Source organism: Nanorana parkeri, unplaced genomic scaffold (genome assembly GCF_000935625.1).
Source record: "Nanorana parkeri isolate BGI_ZX_2015 unplaced genomic scaffold, ASM93562v1 scaffold64, whole genome shotgun sequence".
NCBI classification, from domain to species: Eukaryota; Metazoa; Chordata; class Amphibia; order Anura; family Dicroglossidae; genus Nanorana; species Nanorana parkeri.
The window spans coordinates 866,273-892,755 of record NW_017306332.1 but is presented as its reverse complement, the minus strand read 5'-3'; the positions used below and the strand labels follow the sequence as shown (position 1 = coordinate 892,755).

Here is a 26,483-nt window from a genome sequence, read left to right as displayed (position 1 = left end):
AATCTTCTTTATAGCAGAACTACCTTTTATCAGTATAAATATAACTAAACAAAAGTAAGAAGATATGTTTCTTTAACTGTAGTGAGTCTTTTAACTATTCTCAGCATCCCCTGCACATCCTTACAGCTACAGTATGCTTGCTAAAATTAGCAAGAATTGCAAAAGTCCCCTATCACAGTTTTGCATTCCACGAATGCACGTCACATGTGTGCGCTTTACCTGCATTGTCATTGATTTTAATGGGTCCCACAAGCACGACAAACTCAGAAAAGCAGCTTATGTAGCAGATTCTGCTACAGGGGTACAATTTGTGCATTTGTGCGTTTTTCACTTTAAAACACAATCATGGAATGTGTCAAAAACATTCAACGTGTTTGCGGTACCATTATTTGTTAATGGCACCCCAAAATGTGGCCGGAAAAATTTGCATTCTTCTCGTGCATTCACACGCCTTAAACGCACACAAAAGTGTGGTGAAAATCCTTGGTAGACCTGTAGCAAGGTTTACTACATGAGCTATATGCATGAGCTACATTCCTGCAATTAATTTAAATGGGTGAGGCATGGCAAACATGGTAAAAAAAAGCACATGCGAATGCACATGAACATAATGGAAAGGTGTGAATGTGGACTTAACGCACGTCAACATGCTTAAAAATGCACATTTTCCCAGCTGCATTTGCGGTGCCAGGTAATTGTACTGCAAGCATAGTTTTTATGTATTCCAATGTGCATGTTTTGCATGTGTTTGGCGCGTTTTCACGGAATGTGAAGGTGTGAATGGTGACTAAACATGCTGTCCTGGATTTTAACTATATTGTAAATACAGTCCTGGAGAGCACAAGATATTATTGGTTAAAGTGACATTAAACTCAGAAGTTAAATCTTAAAAATGCATTCACATACCTTAACTAAGCAATTATGTATCTTATTTGCGTATGACTCGGCTTTAGATACTCAAATCATCTCTGAATTCACACTGACACTGTCCTTCCTGGAGGGTGGATACTTTTGTTCCCCATGGTCCCTGTGGGTGTTGTAAAGTAGCCAGTAAGCTCAGTACCCTGATGGACTCCAATCTCACATTTAGTTTACTAATTTGTATTGAGATCGTAGTCCATCATGGGAGCCAGCCGAGTGATACACGAATAAGCTACATTTTTGTTATTAGTTAAGGTACTGAAATTAATGTTTAAGATGTAACTCCTGAGTTTAGTGATGTATTTATTTAATTCATGAAGCTATTTTTGTTCATAAACTTGAGTCAAAGGGTTTATCTGTGTAAAATTTAAATGTATACTCAGGTCAAAACTGAAAACCAAACCTTAGGATACATACAGGTAACGTGTGTACCTGCATTCGTTTTTCCACCCAGACATTGATGTAGTCCATCCCAATTCTATTTGTCAAATGCTTGTTGATGCAGGGTAGCTATTCCCATACACACCCATGTGTGGCTAACATCAGGAAAGCCCAGAGTTAAAAATGTCAGGGTGTGTTTCTCCTGGCCACCAGTCAATTTAAACCTCCCTTGTAAATTTGAATGTGAATGGTAAAAAGAAAGAGAAGAAATTGTTACCGCACAGACTTTAATCCATTCATAGTGACTTGGTGACATAATCTTGCTCAGTAGATTATGGAGAACCAAGGTTTTTTTTTTTTTATAAACTAATTTTAGCACAGGTTAAGTGAATGTGATGCTTTTACATGTTACATGGAATACCTATTTAAATGTAAACGTATGACATTTTTAGTAAAATATTTGTTTTATCCTTTTTTATCCTTTGTTGCATCTCAGTGCTGTCAATCTCCTGTAGCCACTTCCTATTTATATGCACCAGTGATGGTGCCATGCATTTCTCAAAGTGGGTTTTGTGGTCGTGACAATAGTGGATCACACCTGCGTATGATTTAGGATGACAGAGAAAGAACATGTCCACCCCATAACAGGAAGTGCCTGTACATGGACCTTATGAAAGTTGCATAAATAAATAAAGGAAAAATACTTTTGAACTTATATTAACAGGTTATGAGGTTTTAGTGATACTAAAATTTGAATGCAGGCTAGATTAACTTCATGTTAAAAAGAATCAGGTCAATGGACTGACTATGGGGCTCATCAGACAACAGTTAACATAAAAATCTATTTACTATATTTTTAAAACACGCTGTTGATGTGCTGCCACAATGCACAGAGAAGAGCTTAGCAGCCACTTTCACAGGAACTTTTAAAACATTTTTTTGTGGATCTAACATCAGTCAGATCCTATCAATCATACTCTGCACAATATAAAGAGCACAAAGATAAAACAAATCTGCATAACAGTAAAATCAAAATACTTTTCCAATTTGAAGTCTAAAACATCCGCACTGTGACACGTTTGGCATGTGTGCGTCACAAAACTAAATTTACTCCATATGTTGAGCTCTCCATTTTAGCAGGGGAAGTTTAATGCATCACATAATTCCCACCTCCTAGGGTCAGTATACCCTCTAGCAACAACAGAGAAGTGTGACCTCACAGCCTAATTGTACTGATTATCCACTTACAATGAATTGTCACATTTAGAAGTGAGTAAAACAAACAGCAAACAACTGCTAAAAAGCCCAAAACTTCATCACTACATTTATTACACTGAATGGATGCCCATAGTTTTAAGTATACTATGTGATTTTAACATATGCTTTACAGTTTGACAGAAACATAAAAAAGTATGCCACAGTCTGTGTCCATTCTGACAGCACTGAGGGATTGGGTTCAACTAAAAAAGCTGCTGCCACCAAATAATAGAAGCATAAAAACACTCTCATTCCTTTCAACATACTGAAACAGTCATTGCTACCTCTGTTCTTCACTTTAAACTAGGGATGTCCAGATACCAGTTCAGATACCAGTGCCTATACTTGGCATTTTCACGAGAACTACCAAAGTTGCAGCTGGGACCTAGCTCTGGCTCTACACCTCTGTCCTGAAATCATTAGTCTGCATTGTTTTAGAAAAACTGTCACATGATAATAAACACAAATGTATCAGTACTTGTACTTGGAAAATGGTATTGGTGCATTACTTATATATATTTATTAAAAAAAAATAATGCATTAAAATGGGGATGTACAAATCCATGAAGCTCCATATGCTCCTTAAAAATGACGACTGCCTCATAACTTTTGAATTTTTCTCTAGTCTAGTCCTGGAGCTGGAAAAGTATCTGTACTTGTACTTGTACCGAGTATGGTACTTGGTATCTATACATCCCTACTAAACCCACTGCAGCACTACGGAACAGGCAATGTGGGAGCAATTTAATATAAATTGAGGCATATCTATCCATAAAATGGATCTAATTAGTGCACAATGCCCGTGCACACACACCAGTATTAGCTACTGTCAAAAAAATGCATATGGTGGAAAAAGTTACCATTACCCAGCATGTCTTGAGCTGCTTACTGTTGGTTCCAACACATACAGCCTGCCACAGTGCTTGTCCCCACCCTGGGACTGTCTTTACTTTGCTGCATGTTTTAGATAGATTGACCATATTCCGTATTGTCACTACCCATCCTCTGCACATGCCAGGCTCATGATAGAAAGATTATCACTAAATAGGTAAGAGCTGCGTCAACCTGAGCAGCCAGGACAGTGAAAATTTAGAAAAACAAGAAGGCCATGCCAATAGTTTTGAAATCCTGAAGTATTTGTTACTTACTTCATAAAATGGCAAGATAATAAGCCAAACTGTTTCAGGGGTCACAAAACTTCCCCTTCATCAGGGCTTAAGCTGCAGCTAGGGATGAAAATAGACTAAAAGGAGTTAGTTGGTTGGTTGGGTAGCATTTCTTACTAAAAAAAAAACACCTCCTATGACAGCCTTTGAAAGGTAGTTATAATGTGCTTAATTTGAGTTATTGAAAATACCTGAGGCAGAATCTTGTAGGGCATGTGGTGTTTTTAAAGTATCAAAGTAAAAATCAACAGTCATTTAAGCCACTGACAAAGTATGAAAATCACCTTAAAATGTAAATGAGCAAAGGAAAATAGACAGGGATCAAAGTGTTGACAGTTTATTACAGCCCATTAGTTAGAATGTGTTAAGAGCTTTTAGTCAGAGCACTTATCTTAAATACATGAATCATATACCTACATTTTGTGATAATCAACAAAATGGTCTCATTAAAGTGAGTCAAGATCTAAACTCAGTAAAGGTAGGAATAATCTTGTGTTGCCTATGGGCACAGGAAAAAAGGCTTAACCTCAATGGCAAAGGTTACAAATGCCTGCTTGTCCATCACTGTAAACCCACTTGAGCCATCATTGTCTGTGCTATGACCAGGGCAGGAAGACAGTCCCTTATTGTTCCTGAAGCCTACAGCAAAGCCTGTTGGCTACCAAAATGAGCAAGGGGTCATCAGACTCGTGTCGGGGTTCCTGTTTCTTTTCCATAAAAACATAAGGGTTATATATCGCTAAAGGGCTAGAATTAACTCCATTGTTCTTTTTGTGATTTAATAGGTAAACAGGGTATTCCTGCATGTTGTTAAACTGTCACTTTAATTAATTAAATATGGTACAGCTAATGAATCGTTAACCCCAAAGAATATACATTTTGTAAGCATTATGTTAAGCATCCCTAATTTTTATACAAGAAGAGAAACATGGCTTTTGAAAAATGTAATGGGAAATAGTTTCATCTGCCTCATTTGCACAGTAGCTCCTGTTCTGGTTTCACTGCAGAATGTAACCATTGTTGCTCATTTTCCATGTACATGTTTAGATGTGTTTGATAACTTACTTAAAGTATGGAGAGCCAAGGATTCACAAAAGGGTGAACGTCATTTTAAAAACCTTACCCCATTTACAACTGTACACAATGTCTTGTAGAACTAAGTAAAGGGACAAGAGAACTTTGGACCCTCTCTGGAAATTAGCAAAGATCTGTGCAGGGTGAAGGTTAAATATGCTTGTCTAGGATGATGACCTGATGAAGTGCAACTGAAAGATACCAGATTTATCACCCCGAAATCCAAGGAGTGATCCCGCACCTACCACTTATGCACAGAGCTTATGAGAATCTGAGCCCCTTCTTGAGCACGAGAGAGTTTACATCCTGCATTCCCTGACACATTACTTACAGTAAAAAGGCAATGAGGGGAATTTACTGCCTGCTCCAAAACTGGAGCAGGCAGCATCAGGAGCAGTTGTGCATGGCAACCAATCAGCCTCTCTCTTTCATTTTCACAGCACAACTGAACAAACTGAAGAAAGAAGCTGATTGGTTGCTATAGGCAACAAATGGAGGTTTGGTTTAAAAACGCATTGGGGGAATTTATCAAAACTTCCGAATTCTCTCTGCTCCAGTTTTGGTAAATTCCCCCAATGCGTTAATAAACCAAACCTCCATTTTTTATATGATTTTTTAAAAGATATCAACATTCTGAGCCTAACATTTGAAATTCACAAGTGACTGAAGGGGGGTGATTTACTAACCTAAACACACGCACGCACTAGGTGCGTGTGATTTTTACACAGCAAAATGTATTTATCAACCAAAAAGTCTCTAAAAGCATATTTCCACTAATGCCATATATTGAAAAATCATGCACATGATGCATATATAATGCTGCTTCACAGTTTAGACAAAAATGGTTAGCTCATGCATTTACATTCCTGCATTCATCAACGCAAGCAACACAATGTAGAGCTAATTTACACAACATCACCTTGCAATTCATGCAGGGCTTTGCACAACACACCTGCTGGGTGTGTACACACTACAGAGGTGTCTAGATTCCACCAATAGATCATGCTGGGAGGGAACACACTACAGAGGTGTATACTTGTTCGTGGCGTGTTTATAAGGTTAGTAAATCAACCCCAAGGAGTCACTACAGGATTGAAAACAAATAGTAATACACCAAGTATGATCCTGGGATATGTGCTAAATGCTAAGTGGCTGCTCTACTGTTAAGCATTGCAGTAAGGTTGTCATGTTTCAGTATACACTTAATTGCAATAACAGTGCTCTCAAAGTTTTAGTGGTCTTTTAAGACCACTTTAATACTTCAAAGTGTTCCATCTCATGCTGACAGCACACTCCCGTTACCAGCAGATCATGGCCCTAACCATCCCATCTTCCTAGCTTGGGAAGAAATGTTTTTACTATAACTGCATTGTAGTAACATTGAGAGCTTTTGCATCCTGCGTTAAAAAACAGTTACCCTCATCCTGAATTTGTTATCTGTCTTACAAAATTAAAGTTCATCTGGACCACAGTACTTCCAACTATAGGGCTAATTATTAAAAATTGCAGGCGTAAAAGTGAAGCAATTTCCAATAAAGTTTTATAAATCTTTATAAATTTAGAATAAAATAAGTTATGTGATTGTATGCTAGGCAACATCTCTATTTCTGCTCCAGTTTGTACCAATCGGATCATATTTGCACACAGGTCACCATCTCAGATTCTCAAGAATGGCTACCGTGTTCAAATTAAGAAGAATATGTAGCATAAGAGCTTGAACACATTTTAGCACTAGTCACATGGCCTGGTAAATGACAAGTGCAGGGCAATTTATAAAATAAGACAAGTTGTCAGAGTGTTTTTATAAATATAGCCCATTTTTGTTCATGCTATTCTACAACTCTACAATATTGCACAATTTATTTGTGTGACTGCCTATATCAATGCCCCCGGTGTATTTATTTTAATTTCTCAGTACTTACATGTTATACTCTTTAAAAGATGAATAGTTACTTTATATTACACTGTTTGAACAATCTTGCTCAAAGGAAATAAGCCATGTAATATTTGTAATTGGTGGCCAACTGTAACAAACCACACTCTCCAGGAGTCCTTTAGGAGGAACACTGGTTAATAGAACATATATCTGCGAGGTAATCAGTCTCACAGCTGGAATGCAGAGGTCCTCCCTGCCCACGTATTTACCCAACATAATGGAAACTCTACGCGCAATCATCTTTCAGGATTAATTTGCAGTGTCTACTCAGTTTCATCTGTTTAAAATATCAGCCAATTTATATCTAATATAAATGGGCATGAGGTAAACTTGAAGGGCAAATTCTCCACTCTCTGATTCTGATAAGGCTTGCATTTGGGATCTGTATTCCTTTCAAATGCCACTTCCATTAAACATCACTAGCTGTGGCTTAGCGGTGTTTTAAGGCACAGGGATGTCTACACCTATTCATGTTCTCAGCAGGGGTTCAGAAAGTCTCACTTGATGCAAACTTGATGTCTGTCAGAAAATATAGACTGGGACAGCATTTGATTCCCTTCGGAACATAAAACAACATGCAGGACTTTTCTGTGCTGGACATCAAAGGGCAATGATATAATCTATGTGTTTACTAAGAGATGCTCAGTAACGTGGAGTTATTTTGCCATTCAGTGAAGGCATTCCCCACTGAAATAAGATCATGACACTTTTGCTGAATGTTTCAAAGAAGGTTTCACTTAGGAAACCTCTTCTGCACACATTGCAGATGGTAGTTTAGCTTAAAGTGTATGTAAATGCAAAATTAGATTCGTCCCTCTGTTTGTACTGGTGAGAGTAAGAGTAAATATTCCAAAGTGGACACCTATCCTAGTGACAACTGTCTAAGATGGGGATTTCCATCACTTTAGGAGTAGGCATTTGGCTATGTATACATTTAAATAATCCTGAGGCTTATTTATTAAAATGAGAAAAAAAGGTGAGGTGGTGGTATTGTCTATCACAGCCATTTATAATGAGATTATTCAATCAAACCATGCAAAGAGGAAAGTGGAAGAGTGCACTTAACTACATCAACCAATCAGATTTCACTGTGAATGTATTTAGATTTTAGTATTTTTAATCAAGGTAGGAGCAATCAGACTGGCTGGCAAGGGTAACACTGATAAAGCAAACAACCTTTTATGGCACTTGGTAAAAAAAACATCAAAGCCTTACCAGTTTTCCTTAAAGGAAAGTCATCTTTGGAATCATGTGCTCCAGGGAGAGGACATTTATATGATGGAGAGGTCCCACATAGTGGAGGAGAGCTTTGATCCAATGAAGTATGATGTGCTGCCCTACAACAGGAATATAGATAGACATTTGTACACCAGTTATTGGCAGAGTGGTAGGTGAAAGTAATTGTATAATTGAATGATTATTAGCCTGAATATCTGTCTCTATTATCTATCTTTGGTAGATATTATCTATAGTCTGTACTACACATAAAGGTAAGGTAAGAGATTGTGGTGTTGGTGGTGTTTAAAACAAAATAAATTATCTTAAAAATTAATATATTGAGGGGTAATTGATCAAAACTGGAGCAACCAAAATCTGGAACCGTTACCCACGGCAACCAGTCAGCTTCTATCTTTCATTTTCAAAGCTTAACTGAACAAACCGAATAGAGACGCTGATTTGTAACCATGAGCAACTGCTCCAGATTCTGTGTGTGCCAGTTTTGATAAATTCCCCCCATAGCGTTTTACCCTAATTTTTTTTCTGTGAGAACTAAAAAAAAAAAAATATTTTTTTTTAAAAAATAAGTAAAATATATATATATATTGTGGCAGCTTATATATATATAAATATATATTAGAAAAAAGTAAATATTGCATAAAAACATTTAAACTTACAGCACACCTTAACCTTACACTTTAACTACTTTACTAAAAAAAGAAAACTGCTACTTATAGAGCTCAATAGCTTAAGCTCAAGTCAAATACCTTAACTGTCTACCTGTTTCGGGACAGGGATTCAAACTAATGAAACTAGAGATTCAGCAAGACAGCCAGATAGCTAACATTTATAGGATCAGAAGTCAGCAATGACAGCAACCACATTTCTCTTGGGAACGGTGTCTATTAATTGTCATATACATTCTTGCGGTGTAAATAACCTGTAAAAACAAACCACACATTTTTAAAGCAAATGTGCATTATGCTCTGGGACTTCAAAGCAAGCAGAGCACAATAAAAGTGATTGATAAAAAATGGGATGAGAAGAGCCTGCTGGAGAGACTTTGACCTGTCAAAGTCATGTGATCAGCCTTTACTCCAATCATGGAGTTCTCTCTGCAGGGTTAAGCCAATAGAACTCTGCAGGCTCTACACCATGGACCGCATGTTATGAATGAGATGTAAAGTGCAGACTAAGTTCTGGAGTAACTTTTCGGGGGGCTTCTTGATGGTGGCAGCGATGGAACATGTCTTTGCAAATAGCATTGGCATGACCACTTTAGTCTCCACGTAAAGAGAATATGACAGGGTGACAATGCAGAAGAGAAACTGAAAGGCAGGGACAGAATCCCCCCATAACAGGAAGTACTTAAACTAGGACCTTAATGAAAGGATTACCAGATATTATTTTAATAAAAACTGCAGATTTAAATAGAATAAAAATTACTTTTAAAAAGACAATAAAATATTATGATATCAAGATTATATGTGATCTTAGTGATTGCTATTAGATTTAAATAGAGAAGTGTCAAAGTTGCATGGCTCTGAAGAATTAAACTTGTCAATTGCAAAATAAGACAGAAACATGATGACATACGTGTACCAAAGCTTGGGGTGGCGGCCTATGGAATGACTGTTTCCGTTTGTATAGGATTCTTTTGTGGCGGATTTACTCAGAAGGAATTCTTGTAGTTTCAGCTTTACTTCAGTGCTGGCCACGGCTCCTGAAAGGCAATTGAGAAAAAAACACCTTAAAGTGTTAGACTGAGAGGAACAAAATGGTTCTCTAGACAGAAGGAGAACACTTTACTTAATTTTCATACAAGCCATCTAGCACTATAAATAAATATTAATGGGATACTGTGTCCCTCAAGCACTGAGAGGGTTAAACTTGATTTAGGAAGTGTGAGTCCATTTTGCTAGTTCCTAGGTAACAGGTCCACACAGCACACACTAAGCCAGAGGGAAAGGCCTATAAATGTGACAATTTACTTCTGCTTCCCACACTATTTGTTTACTCATAGGGTACATGTGAAATTACTTACTGCCAGCATTTCAAATTAATATTGTGACTCTGAAAGCACACAAGGCATTGTGCGGGTTGTTGGAAAAGGATTAAATGCTCTCCCCTAAGGTCAATTAAATCTCAGTTCGTGCTTATTGATTGCTAAATGAAAAACCTGCTGCACCTACGTGGTAGAGTGGGAGCAGACGGCAAACATAAAATGAGCAAATGTATTACAAATTGTTTCAGTCTCTCATACAAAGTCATTGTAATTCACAAAACACAAAGTAAAAGGCATTGAAAAGAACAGTAAGGATTTTGCTAATAGTGGAAGCTTCACCCAATATAAGTAGATAGAGGGCTGTGTCTAAGGTTAGAGTGAGATGTAGGTGCATGGGTACCATAAGGCATGTGTGGGCCTATACTGACAGTAGCATGGTAAGACAGGAAGGTATTAAAAACACATTATAAAATTTGAGTTTATTTTAAAAATATTCCTTCTCTGCCTGCTACATTTACACTTAAAGGGCAACTTCATGTAATAAAAAAAATGAAACATTCTTAAAACGATAAATATAACATATATTATTGTTGTACAAGCCATTTTGTATTTTAATATTATTAAAAATTACCTTTCCATGTATAACTGTAGCTGCTGTAATGTTCTAAATCTGTCCAAAAAGAAATCCAATACAATATGGCGACCTGGCGGCGTTCTATACACAGTTAGTATACAGAACTCCCCCAGAAATGTCACTGCCTACTGCTGTGATCGGCTGACTGATTTACCCAGAAGTCTGCAAGAAGATACAAGTTCAATTTTGGTATCCATTGCAATAGGAATCTCATTTCTGGTGAGATACTCCCTGGGTTAATTGCTACTAAAGGGATGCAGGCACTGCACCTTTCCTCGTTACAACACAGAAAGTCCACCAGCTGATTACAATGAACCCAGACCCTCCCATTCAGGGATCAGTTTGGAAAGACATGGAGAAACACACAGCTATTTCTTCAGAACAGAAACAGCTAGGAAACTGCAACAAACTTGGTTAAAATCCTTGCAATATACATTGATCACCCAGAGAGGTGGAATTACTCTTTAAGGGTAAATCCAGAATGAATAGTGAAAGGGGGTGGGGGTTGCATACCTCCCAACCTTTAGAAATGAAAAAGATGGAGATATCTTAGTATAAATTATGTAAGCAAGGGACAAACCCCTGCCACAAAACATTTATATGGACTATGTGAGATTAATGTGGAAAACAATTTATAGCTGTCACTGGACAGGAATAGAGGGGAAATCTTCCAAAGAGGACTGTCTAACAGGCGATTTCCCTTTACTTTGATGGGATTTTCTCTAATTTCCTGTTGTACCTCCATGACAGGACGTGAAGAGAAATCTTTCCAATGGGGACAGAGAGCAAAAGATAACTTCAGAGGGGTTAAAACTCTTCTCTAGTCTTTTCAAATATTTTTTTTTAAGTTTTGGTTTTAGATATGCTTTTTATTTAAGATAGATACATCTGAAGAAAAGAGAGTTGAGGGGTGTCAACAATGTAATCTAACATGCAATTTGCTCCATTAAGTCAATACTGGAAACCAGTAACATTTCCAGGGAGAAACCTTTAAACCCTGAAACTGACTCCTAAAATCATAACAAGACACTACTTTTTGGACAGTTTCTAACTTTGCAGTCAATGATAAATGTACTCTTCATGTAAATAAGATTCCAATTCACGGGAACAATACAATAAAACAACATTTTAAAATGACAAGACAGAGCTTTTCACCTTTAAAGTAAATTGCATGCATTTGTCTCCCTCTAGTGAGCACACACCGAGATCTCAACAACTGACCACATAGCATGTTTAGGTCCTTTTATGGTTCCTCTTTAGTGAAACTTCCTGCAGATATTTAACTATCTAAAAATGTTCAAGGTTCTTAAAAAGGCTCTTGAAAGTATTGTTGTGACTGTAAAAGCCAGCACATCCTACTTACTAAAAATACCTAGAAATACAATCTCTGTTAGGAAGAATCAAATGGGCCAATGGTCTACAGAAATGCCCAGTGACATGAAAATGATCTGCTGTTTGTTACCGAGATGTGTAAAAATAATCTTCATCGTCATTGTTATCATTAGTAGCAGACTTTAGAGCTGATCAGATTTTGTAAAATCCACTCTGATAGTAATCTACTGACGTTTTTTTTGAAGAGTTGTATATTTGAAAAGCCAGTTTATTTGCCCTTTCTTTTATTTTTATATATTAAAAAATAGCCTTTCCCCTGGAAGTGAAAGTGGATCTGAAGCCATGCAGTCAAATCTTCAATAGAGCAATTGATAAAGTATAACGTTTCGACAATGCAGAGGCAGGGACCAGGATAAAAACTGTTACACCATTATAATTCAGCCATCATAGTACTGGAGAAAATACCCGTTCTGTGTATTCCCTCATTTAAATCACTGAGAGTGAAGTACTTTTGTTATTATGTAATAATGTTATTCACCCAGTGAGACAGTATACTACAGTCCCTGGGGAGTAACATGGCAAAGGGTTCAAATAAACTATTTTAACAGTTTACTTCCAGGTACAAACTGTGCACATTGGGCACAACTTACAGCATGTCAGAGCTGGTTCTCAGGAGACATAAACCCAGATTTTGCTATTTTTGTTTATCTTTCAAAAATATGGTGAGGCCTAGGACTGGAAGCAGTAAAGATTCTGCAGCCAGGCTTACCACTGTTGTAAGTTGCTAAGAATAGTTTAATTTACAGAGGCACTATACCGCTGTTAAAAAGTATGCAAATATATGTATAGGTGCCCAGCAAGGTCCACGTCACTACCTCCTCTCAGATTAATTGTGGAAAGTCATCTGAATTAGCTCACACCCCCGGGAAATTGGTGAGATCCTTGGAAAATTTCAGTGTTCTGGAATGCAATATAATTTTTTTCTCAGTCCATGCCATGTCTTAAAATCACCAGACTGGCTGAGTCTTAAATGGTCAAAAAGCCTAGTTATTTAGCTGTGTCCCTAATCAGAGTGCCAGAGCTACTATACCCTCCTGTACTCATAGTGGAGGAGGTACCTGCTTCCAAGCCCATGCTCACCCAAAGGGGAGGGGATGTGCTGTGTGGTTCCCTGCCTCCAAGCCCATGCTCACCCAAAGGGGAGGAGGTATGCTGGGTGGTTCCCTGCCTCCAAGTCCATGATTACCCATAGTGGAGGAGACTTACTGTGGTTCCTTGACAGCAAACTCATGATAGGAGATATGGTGCATGGTTCCTTCCCCCCAAGCCCATGATCACCCATAGTGGAGAAGGTAAGCTGCATGGTTCCCTGACTCCAAACCCATAGTTACCCAAAGTGGAGGAGGTATGTTGTGGGGTTCCTTGCCCCCAAGCCTGTGATCACCCAAAGTGATGAAATTCACCCTGTAAGCAGGACTATATTTGGACAGTATGTAAATGCTTATCTGAATAATGATACTGTCTTGTATAAGCTCTATCTCTTGTGTCATGTGATTATTTTAGTAAACATACCACTAGAATGAGCTAATGGAAGCAGCATGGGGTCTGCTTCAAAAACTGAACTACTTTTCAACTGTACCGAACACTCAGTAAGAGAAAGGAGAGAAGGTTTTCTGAACCATAAAGAGCCTTCTGACTACTCTCAATATCCCTTGCATTCCCTTCCCCCCAACATTTACATGTTAAATTTACAAAAATAAAAAAAAGTCTAGAGGTAGAAAGAAGATGGAAACAAAAGAAAAAAATGGATGCTTTTGAGTTTTGGTGTTGCCACACCTAACCCTATTATCCCAGGTCTATTATGCCATTATGGTAAAAACAACACTGCCATTTTTTTTACAAGGAGGTATAGTATCTCTTTAGAGAAACTGACTGATTTTTTATTCCATAGGTATGCTTTAAAAACAAACACACTTGTGAGAAACAGGTCACTGAAATTATAGGGGAAAATACATTATTACAACATATATTCCTTGCCAACTGCAAGTTGAAGGAAAATAAAGTATGTTTTATAAGCAATCCGATAGGTGTCAGCAAGGTCGAACTGACATATAGAATTTACATCTGACTGGGTATAAAGGATGTTAAGTTGTTAGTGACACTCCATAATGGACACTGATTACAAGAGCAAACAGTAACTGGAGTTGGGGGAAAACAGAAATTAAAATCAAATCAAACAATCATTTGAGGTTGCACAGTAAGTAGAGTATTTCTAGCTGGAGTGGACATGCTTTGTCCGGGTCTGTGGAAATCTGCCATGGCTGCAATCTGAGTGACCACAGCGTGTTATTTTATGAACTTGCCTCTGAAATATCAATGCTATTACGTTGTTTATACTCTTTTACTACTGTCAGTATAAATTACCATTCAGAGGTTTACAAGTAATAAATACTCCTAAGTCTGATTAAATTATGTGGTATATGAAAAAAAAAGACTACTCAGAAAAATATAAAAAACTAAAAGAATTAATTAGGACCTGACTGCAAGGCCATAAAGAATGAAAGTGTCAAACATTGTAATGTATTGGATACAATCACTAAAGCTGGCCATACACGAATCACATTTCAGCCGTTTCCTGCTGAATCAGCCAAAATTCGACCTGCAGGCGGTCCTGCCAGCATTGTCCAACTCAACAAACTTCTATATAAAAATCCAAGGAGTTGGGCTGAATAGTGTTGGCTGAACATTGACTACAGCCAATCGACTGCAATCACGGTTCCAGTATTCTGACTGCTGTGGGCAGTGAATACAATACGAGTGAATACAATATTTGATTGACCAAATGTGATTCTACTCATAGTAACATAGTATGTGAGGTTGAATAAAGACCAAGGTCCATCCAGTTCAACCTATGTATGTCAGTGTGTGAATGTATCTTACTCTAACACTTCCCATATCCCTGTAGATTCTGAGAAAGAAGAAACTCCCCCTTGCGAATTCTAAGATTGAACCTCCTCTCTTCTAACCTCTTATTGTTCACCATTCACCTCTGTGAACTGCAGGAGACCTCCCTAGGGCGGCTATGCTTACTCACCTTACAGTATCTATGGAACAGCACTAATGTCATACTAGCACAGGAAGTATGATAGGACTACAAAACACCTAACCCTATCCTCATTTCCATAGCATTGGAGGGAGGTCTCCTGCAGTTCACAGAGGTGAATGGGGCAGGGCTGATAACTCCTTGAAATAACATTGCAGAGTGCAGAGGACACAGGTCATTTTTTGAACTTACTGAATAGATGTAACAAAATGCTTTAAGCATATTTAATAGCTCAAAAGTGAGTAAATAAGTCAAGCTCTAGTTTAAAGTTTTAAATATACTTTAACTAGCACTAATCTAGGGTCATGTAGCATGGTAATGACTACCATAAATGGGTTATCCACACTTACCCAAGTATATAACCATGTTTCTTTACCACCAAAGCCTATGCGAAAGTGACACCTACAGGACAGGATACAGTATTACCAAACTATGCTGATTCCTACTGCTGAGCCCCCAGCTGGAAATGATACACGATGATACTTTAATGACACATGTATAAGCATAGAAATTGCTGCAGCCGTCTTACGTTCTTTTGCTCTTTCCTTACTGCGAGGGTGAGACAGCTGTTGCTCGCGGCGATGCCTTTCTGCTTCTTGTTCCTGTCTCTGTTGCTCCATTTTGTGCTCTTTCTCCCGTTCTAAGATCTCTTGTTTTTGTTTCATTGCTAGAAGTTCTTGCTGCAACTTGACAATGGAAAAACATTCAGAATCTACTCTTTTGAGTTATATGTACATACGCCATATTTATTGTTACTTTAGGATGTTACGAAATTAGTAGGATATTAAAGTAGAACTAAAGTCAAAACTTATTCTTTGAATTCTGGAAAGAGTAAGGGAGGGTTATATAAGTCCTGTCAGCTTGTTTTTTTTTGCCATTGGGGATATGTACCTTCACTTCCTGTTCGATAGCCACAACAGGAAGTAAGAGGAAATCCTTGGTCGTCAGTATGTTTTTCCACCAGAACGAATGCCCCCATTGGAAAATTTGGGCTTTTCTTTCGTTTTCATGTTTAGTGATAACAGTCATTAGGACAAATAGAGGGGTGAATCTCCCTAACAGGGACACAGACAGAAATAAAAACCTTAACAGGTGTTCTAATCCCTCTACATTCTATGTAAAACTTAAAACTTATGCCTTTACCCCAACATCACTGGTCACTGGCGACTGGTTAGCTGACCATTTAAATACATTTTGAAGTCCTAATCAGTTATAAGTATTTTACATTGTTCACACTAAAGAAGCAATTAAGCCACTAAAACATCATTAGCCTTCTTGGACAAGGGTAACATTTTGGGAAAGAAAATAAGAAACATCATAAATGGAAGCCTTAGATATGGAAATATAAGCTTTAAGTGACTCTTACCAAAACAGTTTCTCCCAAAGTGCAACAAACTACAGTAACATATTAGGCTCTCCACGCACATTACAATCTAAACATAACATCTCTGTACAATCAACTTTAGATCTACTAAAACTATGTAAGGACCTACCTAGACTATCCAACCAATCTATATCCAATCAGGCAGACCCTTGTACTACATAGATGTTGCTAGATCTAACCAGATTGTACAATCAGATTCTTATGTATCTTTGTGTTTATTTCTTTAAAATAATGTTCCCTACCTGGGTGCTGAAGCTTTTCATCATGCAGCTTTTCATTATTGACAACACTGTTGATTTTGCCATTTCCATGTACTTCCTTATTGTCAGTGGCAACGCTATAACCGCCAATCCTCTGGCTGTTACGTTGCTACTCTCCATGCGCATACTCCCCAAGTGCCCTGCTTAGAACTTTTTTTTAACACACATGGCCACACACTACACTACAATCACAAGCAGCTGCAGTGCCCAAGTTTTTGTTTTATAATTGATCCTGTGACTTCTTATTGTATTTTCCTGAACCCCAGCTGTCATTGCAAATGCCATATAATATTTAGTATTTCTGGTTATCCTAAAACTACGCATACTTGGTACTTAAAATGTATGTAAAGCCAAAAGGTTTTTCTTAGTTTTGGATAGAATGTGGAAGGGTTTAAACCCCCATCAAGTTTTTATAGTTGTCTGTCTTTCTACTGTGATTCGCCCCTTTGTTGGTCCTGGCGACTGTTATATCTGGTAGAGGAAGTGACAAGAATCCAAAATATTTGAATTGTAACAGGAAGTGAAAGAATAAGATGACCCCTCTCTTTTAAAAGGTCTCCTTTTACTATCTACTGTTTTGGGGGTCAGGAAGTGAAATCTCCCCAACAGGACACAGACAACCTATGTTTGGTATTTACATACACTTTAATAAACAGGTTGCACACATCTTGCGTATGCAACGGGCAGTGCAGTGGCTTAGTGGTTAGCACCTCTGCCTTCCAGTACTGGAGTCCCTGGTTCAAATCTTGGTCAGGACACTATCTGCAAGGTGTTTGCATGTTCTCTGGGTACTCCAGTTTCCTCCCACACTCCAAAGACATGCTTTGGATTGTAGGCTCTTTGAGGGTATGCTAGAAGGTAAATCGGCCCAGTTTGTATGAGCAATAGGGACCTTGGATTGTAGGCTCTTAGAGGGCAGGGATGGACTGATATGAATGTGCTGTGTAAGTTGTCAGCACTATATAATTACCTATAATAAATAAATGAAAGTTCTTGTACCAGTAGAGGCGAAAAAGAAAAATTATACTGACCAAAGACCTAGATACCCACAACAGTCAACAGGAATGTATTTTTAACTAATCAGACTAGAGGAAAATGGAAGATGATTGGTTACTCTCGGTTAATGCACTGCAAATATCGGTGTCACTCTTTACACTACCTTAATAAATGAGCTCAAGAGTCAGTGTAAAGACTTGGCATTCACTTTACAAAATGCTTAGTTTGTTTTTACATATAAATAACACAAACCAAGTTTTAAATTAGCCATTCAGAAAAGAAGCAAAGAACAAACTGCTGCAATTAAACCAAAGATCCATGTAATTTCTATATCAGACAAAACCGTCCATCTCAATCTAAAAGTGTTTACATCGTACATTAACCGGTCTTGTGCCAGAGCTCTGCAATGGGTGGTACACTGTGTCACATACATCCCCGGCAGCTCAAGTTGCAAGGCCGGAGCTTTCTTGGAAATCACATTTCTTTGTAAAGAACTTAATGGAAGCAATGCCCTAGGGAACCATTCACAGTCAGTTATAAATGTTCTTAAGAGAAACATTGCTAGTCACTCTTTTCCTCTTTGGATAACAGACAAGGGGAATGACAATGGAAGCCCTGTTAATATGAGAAATCTACTCAACTATGCAGGAAACAGATTTGCTGAATTAAAGAAATGTGGTTCCCCACTGCTTGTTTAGGGAGAGAGGCCCGAGGACAATTTGACTAAAATCAAAAACAACGTTAACCTTTAAGAAGTGGAAAGACATTAATCATGCATAGTGCTGGAACCCGTGTTATTGCACCATCTGACAACTGAAACTTCTATTCTGCAAAGCCCTGCATACCATGTGAGCCCTCTGTAACATTTAATAACCCTGAATTACAACACTTAGACAACAGAATTATCACATAATTATATATTATTCCCTGTATATACAGACGCACACTAACCAGGTGAATTAAATCATTTAAAAACATTTTGTAAATGAAATCCTTATTGAGTATCTGTTGTGAAGTTCTAGATGTTATATAGTTGAAATATCATTATTTAGAGAAGAAAAACTATAGTCAGATATGACATTTTTTAATGCAGACTGCCCCATGGTGAGTTTTCATTAGCCTGAAATTTTCTGCAACATTTTGCTATTTTGGCTAAATGCATGGGAGTCAGTTGGAAAGGTGAAATTATCTTGTTTTTTTGGTGGTTTTTAAGGGTGCAATGGGCTTTACATGGCTTCTAAAGGACCTGCTCTTGTGCCACACAACTGCCACTTATTAGCCCCATTATTTAACATCAGTAATTTAGAAACGGACAGAAAAAGCTATTTTTTTAACTGACATTACACTAAACAACCAAATACACAAAAAATACAAAAGCTATTAAATTAAAAAAACTTAACTAAACTTTTAGGAACTTAACAAGAAAAAATTTAGACCTTGGTAAAATATCTCCAACAGCCAAAGTCACTGGAGTGCTGGAAGTTTTGCACTAGCAATAAATCCATACAGCTGCCTCAATAAGTAAATCCCTATTGTAGGTATCTTCTTTGGTCTAAACAGCCCCTCAGCAGTTCTCAGTGAAGGAAATTGCATAGTAGAGAATCATGTGATAAGGCACACTGTGAAAACCTTCTATATCGAAAAACAGAAAAAAAAAGATTCCCTAAAAGTGACCCTATAACAAAGAAATCGTGTTTACTAGGCACCACTTGATGGCCTAATTCTACTTGTGTCCATGGGTTAGACTTCAGATTTGTAGAGTCAAAACTGTAAAAATGTAACACCTAAAGGAATACATGACATCAAACATGATACAGTTATACATGCAAACAATAAAGTATCAGTAGACCATCTAGAGTAAATATGTATCTTGATTCGGCAACCATGTAGTCTTTAACTCAGAGGGTTCAATGATAACTGTTAATTTGTGGTGCCTTTGTAATTGTTGGAGCCTGCAAAGAGGTCCCCTTTGGCCAAAGCACGTGCACAAGTGCTCAGACACGTTACTGTTATTTCTTAAACTTTTCATACTTTTCTGCCTCTTCCTGTGATGCTCTACTCTTTTTTTTGCCACAGCAGCTCTTCTGATACACTGCCAGTCTGCCACCCAGCCTTCTCTCAAAATGCCCTACTACCACCGCTAATGTAAAAAAGTCCTGTTACAGTCTTTTTTATTATGATTCAATCTTTTGAGCCTCCAAGAGATGCTTTGGGCCAAGAGTAGGCAACCTCGCATGTGAGGGTGCTTAGGTACTCCTGTGCATAGAGCATCATATGTAGTGTTAAATCTAAGGCACCGCTGCCTCTGACTGCTAGTCTCAGGAGATTATTATTATTTAGTGATACTATTACTGTGCTGCTCACTGTTCTCATTGCTGAGGGCTCTGACATGGGGAAGCAAAACCCTGCCTCTACCAATATGGTCGCCTCCACACATAGACACAGTGCACAGCAAGGCACGATAAGTCAGTAATAGAAAAAGATCAGGTGTAGGGAAACCATGGGCAATACTGGTGACTAGCTCTCTGATAAAGAAATATATTCCTTTATTGTACATTATGCAGGGCTGTAGGACAAACTAGCTGTGCTTGCATTTCCAAACTAATAATTGCAAAACAGCACATTTTTCTTTGTGTTATTCAGAGTCAATGAGCGGAAATCTGACCTTAGACAGGGATGCAAAAATGTGAAATTATTTTGCTCCTTTGAAATAAAAAAAAAATGAGATACCCATAATCTAACGATATCTAATAATGGGCTACAAAAGACGTACTTAAGCATAACTAAGTAAACACTTCATCACAGTAAGAGTTTTCTAAAGCAGCCAGGCAGACCACACAACTCCTGGAAGACAGCGGTCCCACAAACACTTGCTGTGTTTCACTTCCACTTCAATTTGCATTGGCATTGACATTAGCAGGCTCCATAACAACCGCTGTTTGGAGGCTTAGGACTGTTCCCTGACCACTCAGAGTCATTACTTAACAACATAAATATTGGCTGGCAATAAGACTTTAATTGTTTTGATTTATACTGGAATGTTTCAGCTCAGTCATTCTTTGGTAAGTGCTGTCACATGACTGCTTTCAGCTTCGGCTAAAGAACACAGATGGGCATGTGACGAGCTGGGATCAATATGTAGGCCATAACTGGCTGCTGAGTGTGCAACTGTTTCAGTACTTGCTGAAGATTCCATTCATATTGAGTAATCATAGCCACACAAATATTCAGATGTGTTTATTAGCTAGGAAACTTCCATGGCTGTCAATAAACACAACCATGATATTTAGCAAATCTGATGACTAAATTCACCTGGATATTATATTACAGTAGCATTTTGCTGCAATGAAAAGGTTACTAGGAGCACAACCATTTTGTAGGATTTAATCTTTTCATATAATGCATGTCCTAGGGTGTGTGTACACATGAGGCAGAAGAGTCCCATTTATTTCAATAGAGTAGTGTAGATTATGACATTTTGCATTGCGTTTCTATGGTCTTGCATAGGGGTGGGCAACGCTGGCCCTCCAGCTCTGCTTTAACTACAAATCCCATAATTTATTTAATTATTAAAGGTATTTATAAAGCACCGACAATTTACACAGCACTTTACATATTTGCACATTCACTTCAGTACCTACCCTCAAGGAGCTTACAATCTAAGGTCCCTATCTCGCATGCATACATTGAGGGCCAACTTAGAGAGGATTTTCTGTCAGTGTCTTATTTCTCACTGTGACCCTGCTGGGAAATGTTTACCTCCATTTTTTACTTTTACTTTATATTCTTATTTAATATTGAAGGTAGATACAAAATACAGTCATACAGAGTCAGGTTACATAGTGCATATCCATGAGGAAGATATGCTGAAGCAGTATAATAAACACTCTTTAAGATAAAGTCCCTGAGTAAAAATAGTGCAATGATTGGGTTACCTTCATTTGCTGTTCCTGTGTCACGCGATACAAGTAATGGGGGTGCTGGTGTCACCATGACAGTTCTACTTGAACAGCAATAAAAAAAACATTGTCAAAAGTTCTGAACTTCCCTCACTAAACTATTCATTTGTTTTTGTATTACTATTGGAGATTAATATTTCCAATAGGGCCACAGATGTCAATAAAAAACTGACAGAGACTCAAACCATTTCCCTTCTTTCCAAAACAAAATCATTTTTTTTAAAGGAGAACTATTGGGTTAGTGCTTTTCCCCATAGTTCTCCTAATGATAACAGGAGGACACAAACTAGCATCCTCCCGTCACCTTAAGCTCAGTATACCGCGAGCTACAGCTCGCGGTACACTGAGACGCCGCAGCTGAAACGGATCCCAACAATTATGTCTGGATCCGCCAAGCTGCGTGAGTGACAGCTGGCTCTGCCTATCTAGAGGCAGAGCCAGCTGTACCCGCCCCCTCCCCCGTCTGTTCCGCCAGTCAGCGCTGGAGGATCGGAGCGGGGAGGGGGGAATCTAGCTCTCTGCCGTGACAGGATCGAGAAGTGAGCGAACGGTATGTATTCACTCACTTCCCGATCTACTGAGCCAACCTGTGACAGTTTCATTGTCACAGGTCGGCTAGAACTATGAGGATGAGTGCAAAGCACTCACCTCATAGTTCTCCTTTAACTGGAGCTGGGCCTTAAATGAAACCTGTACTGAGGGAATATGTAGGCTGTCATTACTGACCCCTACTTCTATATAGTGACGCAGAACAAGTATACAAGCCGGGAGTTCTTTCTGTCCTCTGACTTCACATACTGCATACTTGTTCCAGGTCCGGGACTCAAAGTACTAAAGCCAGAGACAGCCAGCTAAGTATCACTTTGAGATGGAGTCATTAATGGCAGTCTACCTGTATCTCTCAGTAATGATAAAGGTACAAGCCATGCTATGAAATCTATGGTACCAATGATTTAAGCTGCTATGTTGTTAAATAAACCATTTGCATTCAACTTTAACTCAAGGAACAACTTTTTTTAAGTGCTGGATAGCGAGGGAAAGGATTAAAAGCTCTGTCAGGGTTTTCTTGCAACATGTGTGTTCATTTGGGAGATTTTTGCTCACTTATAGGATGCAACAGGAAATCCTCCAGTGGAGACACAGGCAGAAATAAAAATAAATGTTTCAGTAGAGTGGGGAAAGTTTAGAACCCCTTTTAGGATTTTATTGCTGTCTGAGTCCCCATAAGATGGGTTTCTCTTCAGTTCCTGCCGAGTCTCAGGAGACAAGTGTCAGGACAGAACAGGAAGTAAGAAATTTCCTCTATGGGAAAGCTGGCAGCATTTAAAACCTTCCCCACTTACTTGATCCAAAACTTAAAAATATACAGTAGGTTTTAGCTGGAACTAGACTTTGATTAAGTTTCTTGTGTTGTGAGAGGAACATCATGAATAGGAACAAGTAGAGAGATTTTAGCAAAACTGGTTACCCCTTCAAAATATAGACCTTACCCCTAATAAAGTTTCGCTGAGACTAGGTTCACACCTGGGCAATCCGTGACCGCGTGGCAATTGTGCACAAAACCGTGCAGATAGCTGCACGATCACTGAATTGGCCACCACTGCCGATCGCACTGACGGTGCCATTATTTTCTAATGGCACCCCAGTCGCGCCAGGAAGACCTCGCGGTTTCCCACCGTGATACTGCTGGTGCAATTGAACACGATCACGGCTAAATAAGCCACACGTCATGTGTCCCAAAAAGGTACTTGTATCTTTTTTCAGCGATTGCTGTGCAGGTGAAACCCCATTGAAATCAATGGAGCCGCGTGGCAATTGCTGTGTGTAATTGTGCACGATCGCGCAGTCCCAGGACACGCGTTCAGGGATTGCTCAGCTCTGAACCTAGCCCTAAAAGGAAATCTGAGCTACATAGGTTCATTTTGCTTGCACATATGGAGAGGAGGGACAGATAAACTTTAGGATCTTCCCTATTCCAATCACAGAACAGATGATCACAGATGTTTTATGAATGGAGAAGGGGAGAAGAAGGGGGAGAGTGGGGGGAGATTCTTGACTGTATGAGAGATAGAACTGTGATTTACAGCACCAAAAGTTCGACAATTACAGTAGTTGCGAGAGTGAATGAAAGTATGAGATGTACCTAATGTTGAAGCACCCACCCATAAAACACCCATCACTGTAGGTATTTTGTTGGTACATAGCAAATGTCGATTTAATTTCACTGGAGTTACACTTAAAACACCACCAGAAAAATCTTAAAGTGATATTAAAATCAAAAGATTATTAAACCATTTCAAATGCTGATGAAATCATTTACAATGGATACTGCTTCTTGAAAGTTTTAGTTTCCTGCAGTATCAGGTGGTCCCCTGAGCACTGGCACCGATATCCTGTTTTAGTGTGGATCCTTTCCATTGCAGGATCCTAAAGAGCCACCCTTGGGTGTGCTAGTGAACTTTGTGTGTCTCCACAAACACACAGGCACAGCAAAGCCAGCCTCTCCCCTGCTCCCCACTCATCCTTAATTCCTTCTTTCTCCCTCCTCCCTTCTCTTAGCTAGTAGATGGACAGCTGTTGGAGATTGCTCCCTTGTGATCTTGCACTGTTCAAGAAGTTCAGGGAAGCAGAGCTGAGAGAGTTGGAGACAGCTGTTCAGAAACATAATGATTGTAACAGCTTGGGCAAACATTTAAAGTAACACTAAACTCAGGAGGTAAATCTTAAAAATACATTCAAATACCTCAGGCTAAACTCCTGCTTTTAGTATAATTTTAAAGAAATGCTTTGCTGGGCAATGTCTATTTATTTGATCTGGATTCATTATTTAAAAAAAGTTCAAGGGCTTATACTACTTTAATTTCCCCTTACTCAAGTCCTCCAATGCTTTTCCCCAAAAATAACAAAATGTTGCTGATATTCATTACAAGCTGTCATGCTGACCCATTGATAATTAAAATTCTATAAGCAAAGAGCTTAAACACAAACATCTTCAGACAGATGTCAGCAATGGCAGCCCCCATTATTTTTCTTGTGAGTGCTTTACTAGAAATCTTGTCCCTTTTGCCAAAGAAAAAAAAACAAAGACCACTAGAGTATACTAATATTAGTAAACTGGTACCTTGAGGTGCTCCTGCAGCTGGGCATGGTGTTGTCTTGTGAGGTTTTCGTGCTGCTTCTGAAACTCGGCAATCAGCAGCTGTTTCTGAATCTGCTGCTGCTGTTGAATTAGTAATAACTCTTGCTGCAGCTGCTTCTCTCGTAAGCCAGGATCTAAGATAGGCATCACTGTTCTTAGATCCGTCCGTAGGTCCAGTGGTGTGATGGGATCCAAACCCACGGGAACTTCAGTCTTCACATCTGTAACAGAAACCAAACTACACATAAACACACAGAGAACACAAATAACTTTTAACAGGAATACAAATACTGGAGTTTTCATTGTAAAACATTTTGCATATAGATAAAAAAAGATTTTAAATATTGTCTTTATTATATTATGTTTTATGTTCCTTGCAGCTTTCCTCAGCAAGAATCCCAGTAGGTTTACTAAGATACCAGTAATGGTATGACACATTTCCACTGACCCCAGTCAGATAGTGCTCCTACTTGACAGGCAGCATTTTGGTGAAATTGATCTCTACTTTATCTATTGTTTACCACAATATGACAGTCTATGGAGGTAGGTTTTAGTAACGGCACTGTGGCCATATAGTTCTAAATCTAATCAAAGACATCTGAAGAGTGGGCATGGACCAAATGGCACGAAGTTGTTAACCCTAATACACACACAGGAAGACATATTTGGTGGCAGCTAAAGGATTGGCCAAAAAACAGAACATAGCAAGTCGCTATCTTCACTGACATCGGTCGTTAAGGAATGCCTAAGGAGGTCCATGGAGTTCAATGTGGGATTCAGTTGAAACAAACCAGGCCAGACAAAATCACATTGTAATTACATATTAATAAAGTGTCAGTGCACCCATAACAAATACAATGGGGGGAATTAACAAAAAATGTCTGAAACAAGTTCTATCTTAAATGGTGTGGTCACCCATAGCAACCAATCAGCCTCCATCTTTATTTTTTTTCCCACACAGCTTAGAAAATGGAAATTTAAAAGCTGATTGGCTGTGCTCCAGCTGAGCCAAAGTTTGTCTCAAATGCATTAATTTCCCCCCACTTTTTCTCAAGGATGTTCATAGAAGGAAAGTTGTATTATATCCACTTGATACCTTACAGGCTTGCCCACACTTCATACAGGGTGCTGTAGTAAATTGATTGCCATCACCGTGTAATCATAGGAAAATAAGGATCTTCACCAGCATGCCTAGTTATAGTGATAATCTTGTACTTTCACATAAAGCAGCAGGCATTACAAGGCAACATGTTGGAACCTCGCAGGATCCCTTTCTCAAGGCAGAGTGACGCACTAACATTAGATGTAGAACTTAAACCAGAACTACACCCTCCTATACTTTACAGCCAAGGAAGGTGTGATCTTAACCTGTATTTGGATTGGAGTTGCCATGGTGCTGCACATTTGATCAGCTATGAAACTAGCCAATTGAGGCCATGAAAGTGTAGTTTAGAGCTGAAATAAGCACACTGACAACCTCGACAGTTGCCATGCCTTAAAAATAACAGTTTTTGGGAGACCATTTCGTTGGTAGGTCTAGTTCTGCTTTAAATAAAACCAACATCCAATCAGAAAATCATACAAGTTAAAGGCTTTGAGCCACCTGCATCCTAGCAACCATGGATACTAGGTGGCAAAGAGCCATCTGCATCCTAGCAACCACGGATGCTAGGCAGCAAGAAGCCATCTGCATCCTAGCAACCAAGGATGCTAGGTGG

At 38.7% G+C, this 26,483-nt stretch overlaps 1 protein-coding gene across 6 annotated transcripts in view; it reads right to left on the bottom strand.

The window, feature by feature from the left end:
- Nucleotides 1-26,483, bottom strand: part of HDAC9 (histone deacetylase 9) — a 145,642-nt gene that overhangs the window by 72,077 nt on the left and 47,082 nt on the right. Inside the window, exons 1-5 of one of the 6 annotated variants that reach the window (XM_018576324.1) lie at nucleotides 24,748-25,011; nucleotides 15,549-15,713; nucleotides 11,589-11,595; nucleotides 9,550-9,676; nucleotides 7,951-8,072 (exon numbers count right to left, since the gene is read on the bottom strand). In XM_018576324.1, coding sequence (XP_018431826.1) covers nucleotides 7,951-8,072; nucleotides 9,550-9,676; nucleotides 11,589-11,595; nucleotides 15,549-15,713; nucleotides 24,748-25,011 — 685 coding nt within the window. Of the gene's footprint in view, nucleotides 1-7,950; nucleotides 8,073-9,549; nucleotides 9,677-11,588; nucleotides 11,596-15,548; nucleotides 15,714-24,747; nucleotides 25,012-26,483 lie in introns of those variants that run through there. The other 5 variants (XM_018576321.1, XM_018576318.1, XM_018576319.1 and 2 more) reach the window with 5 other exon arrangements.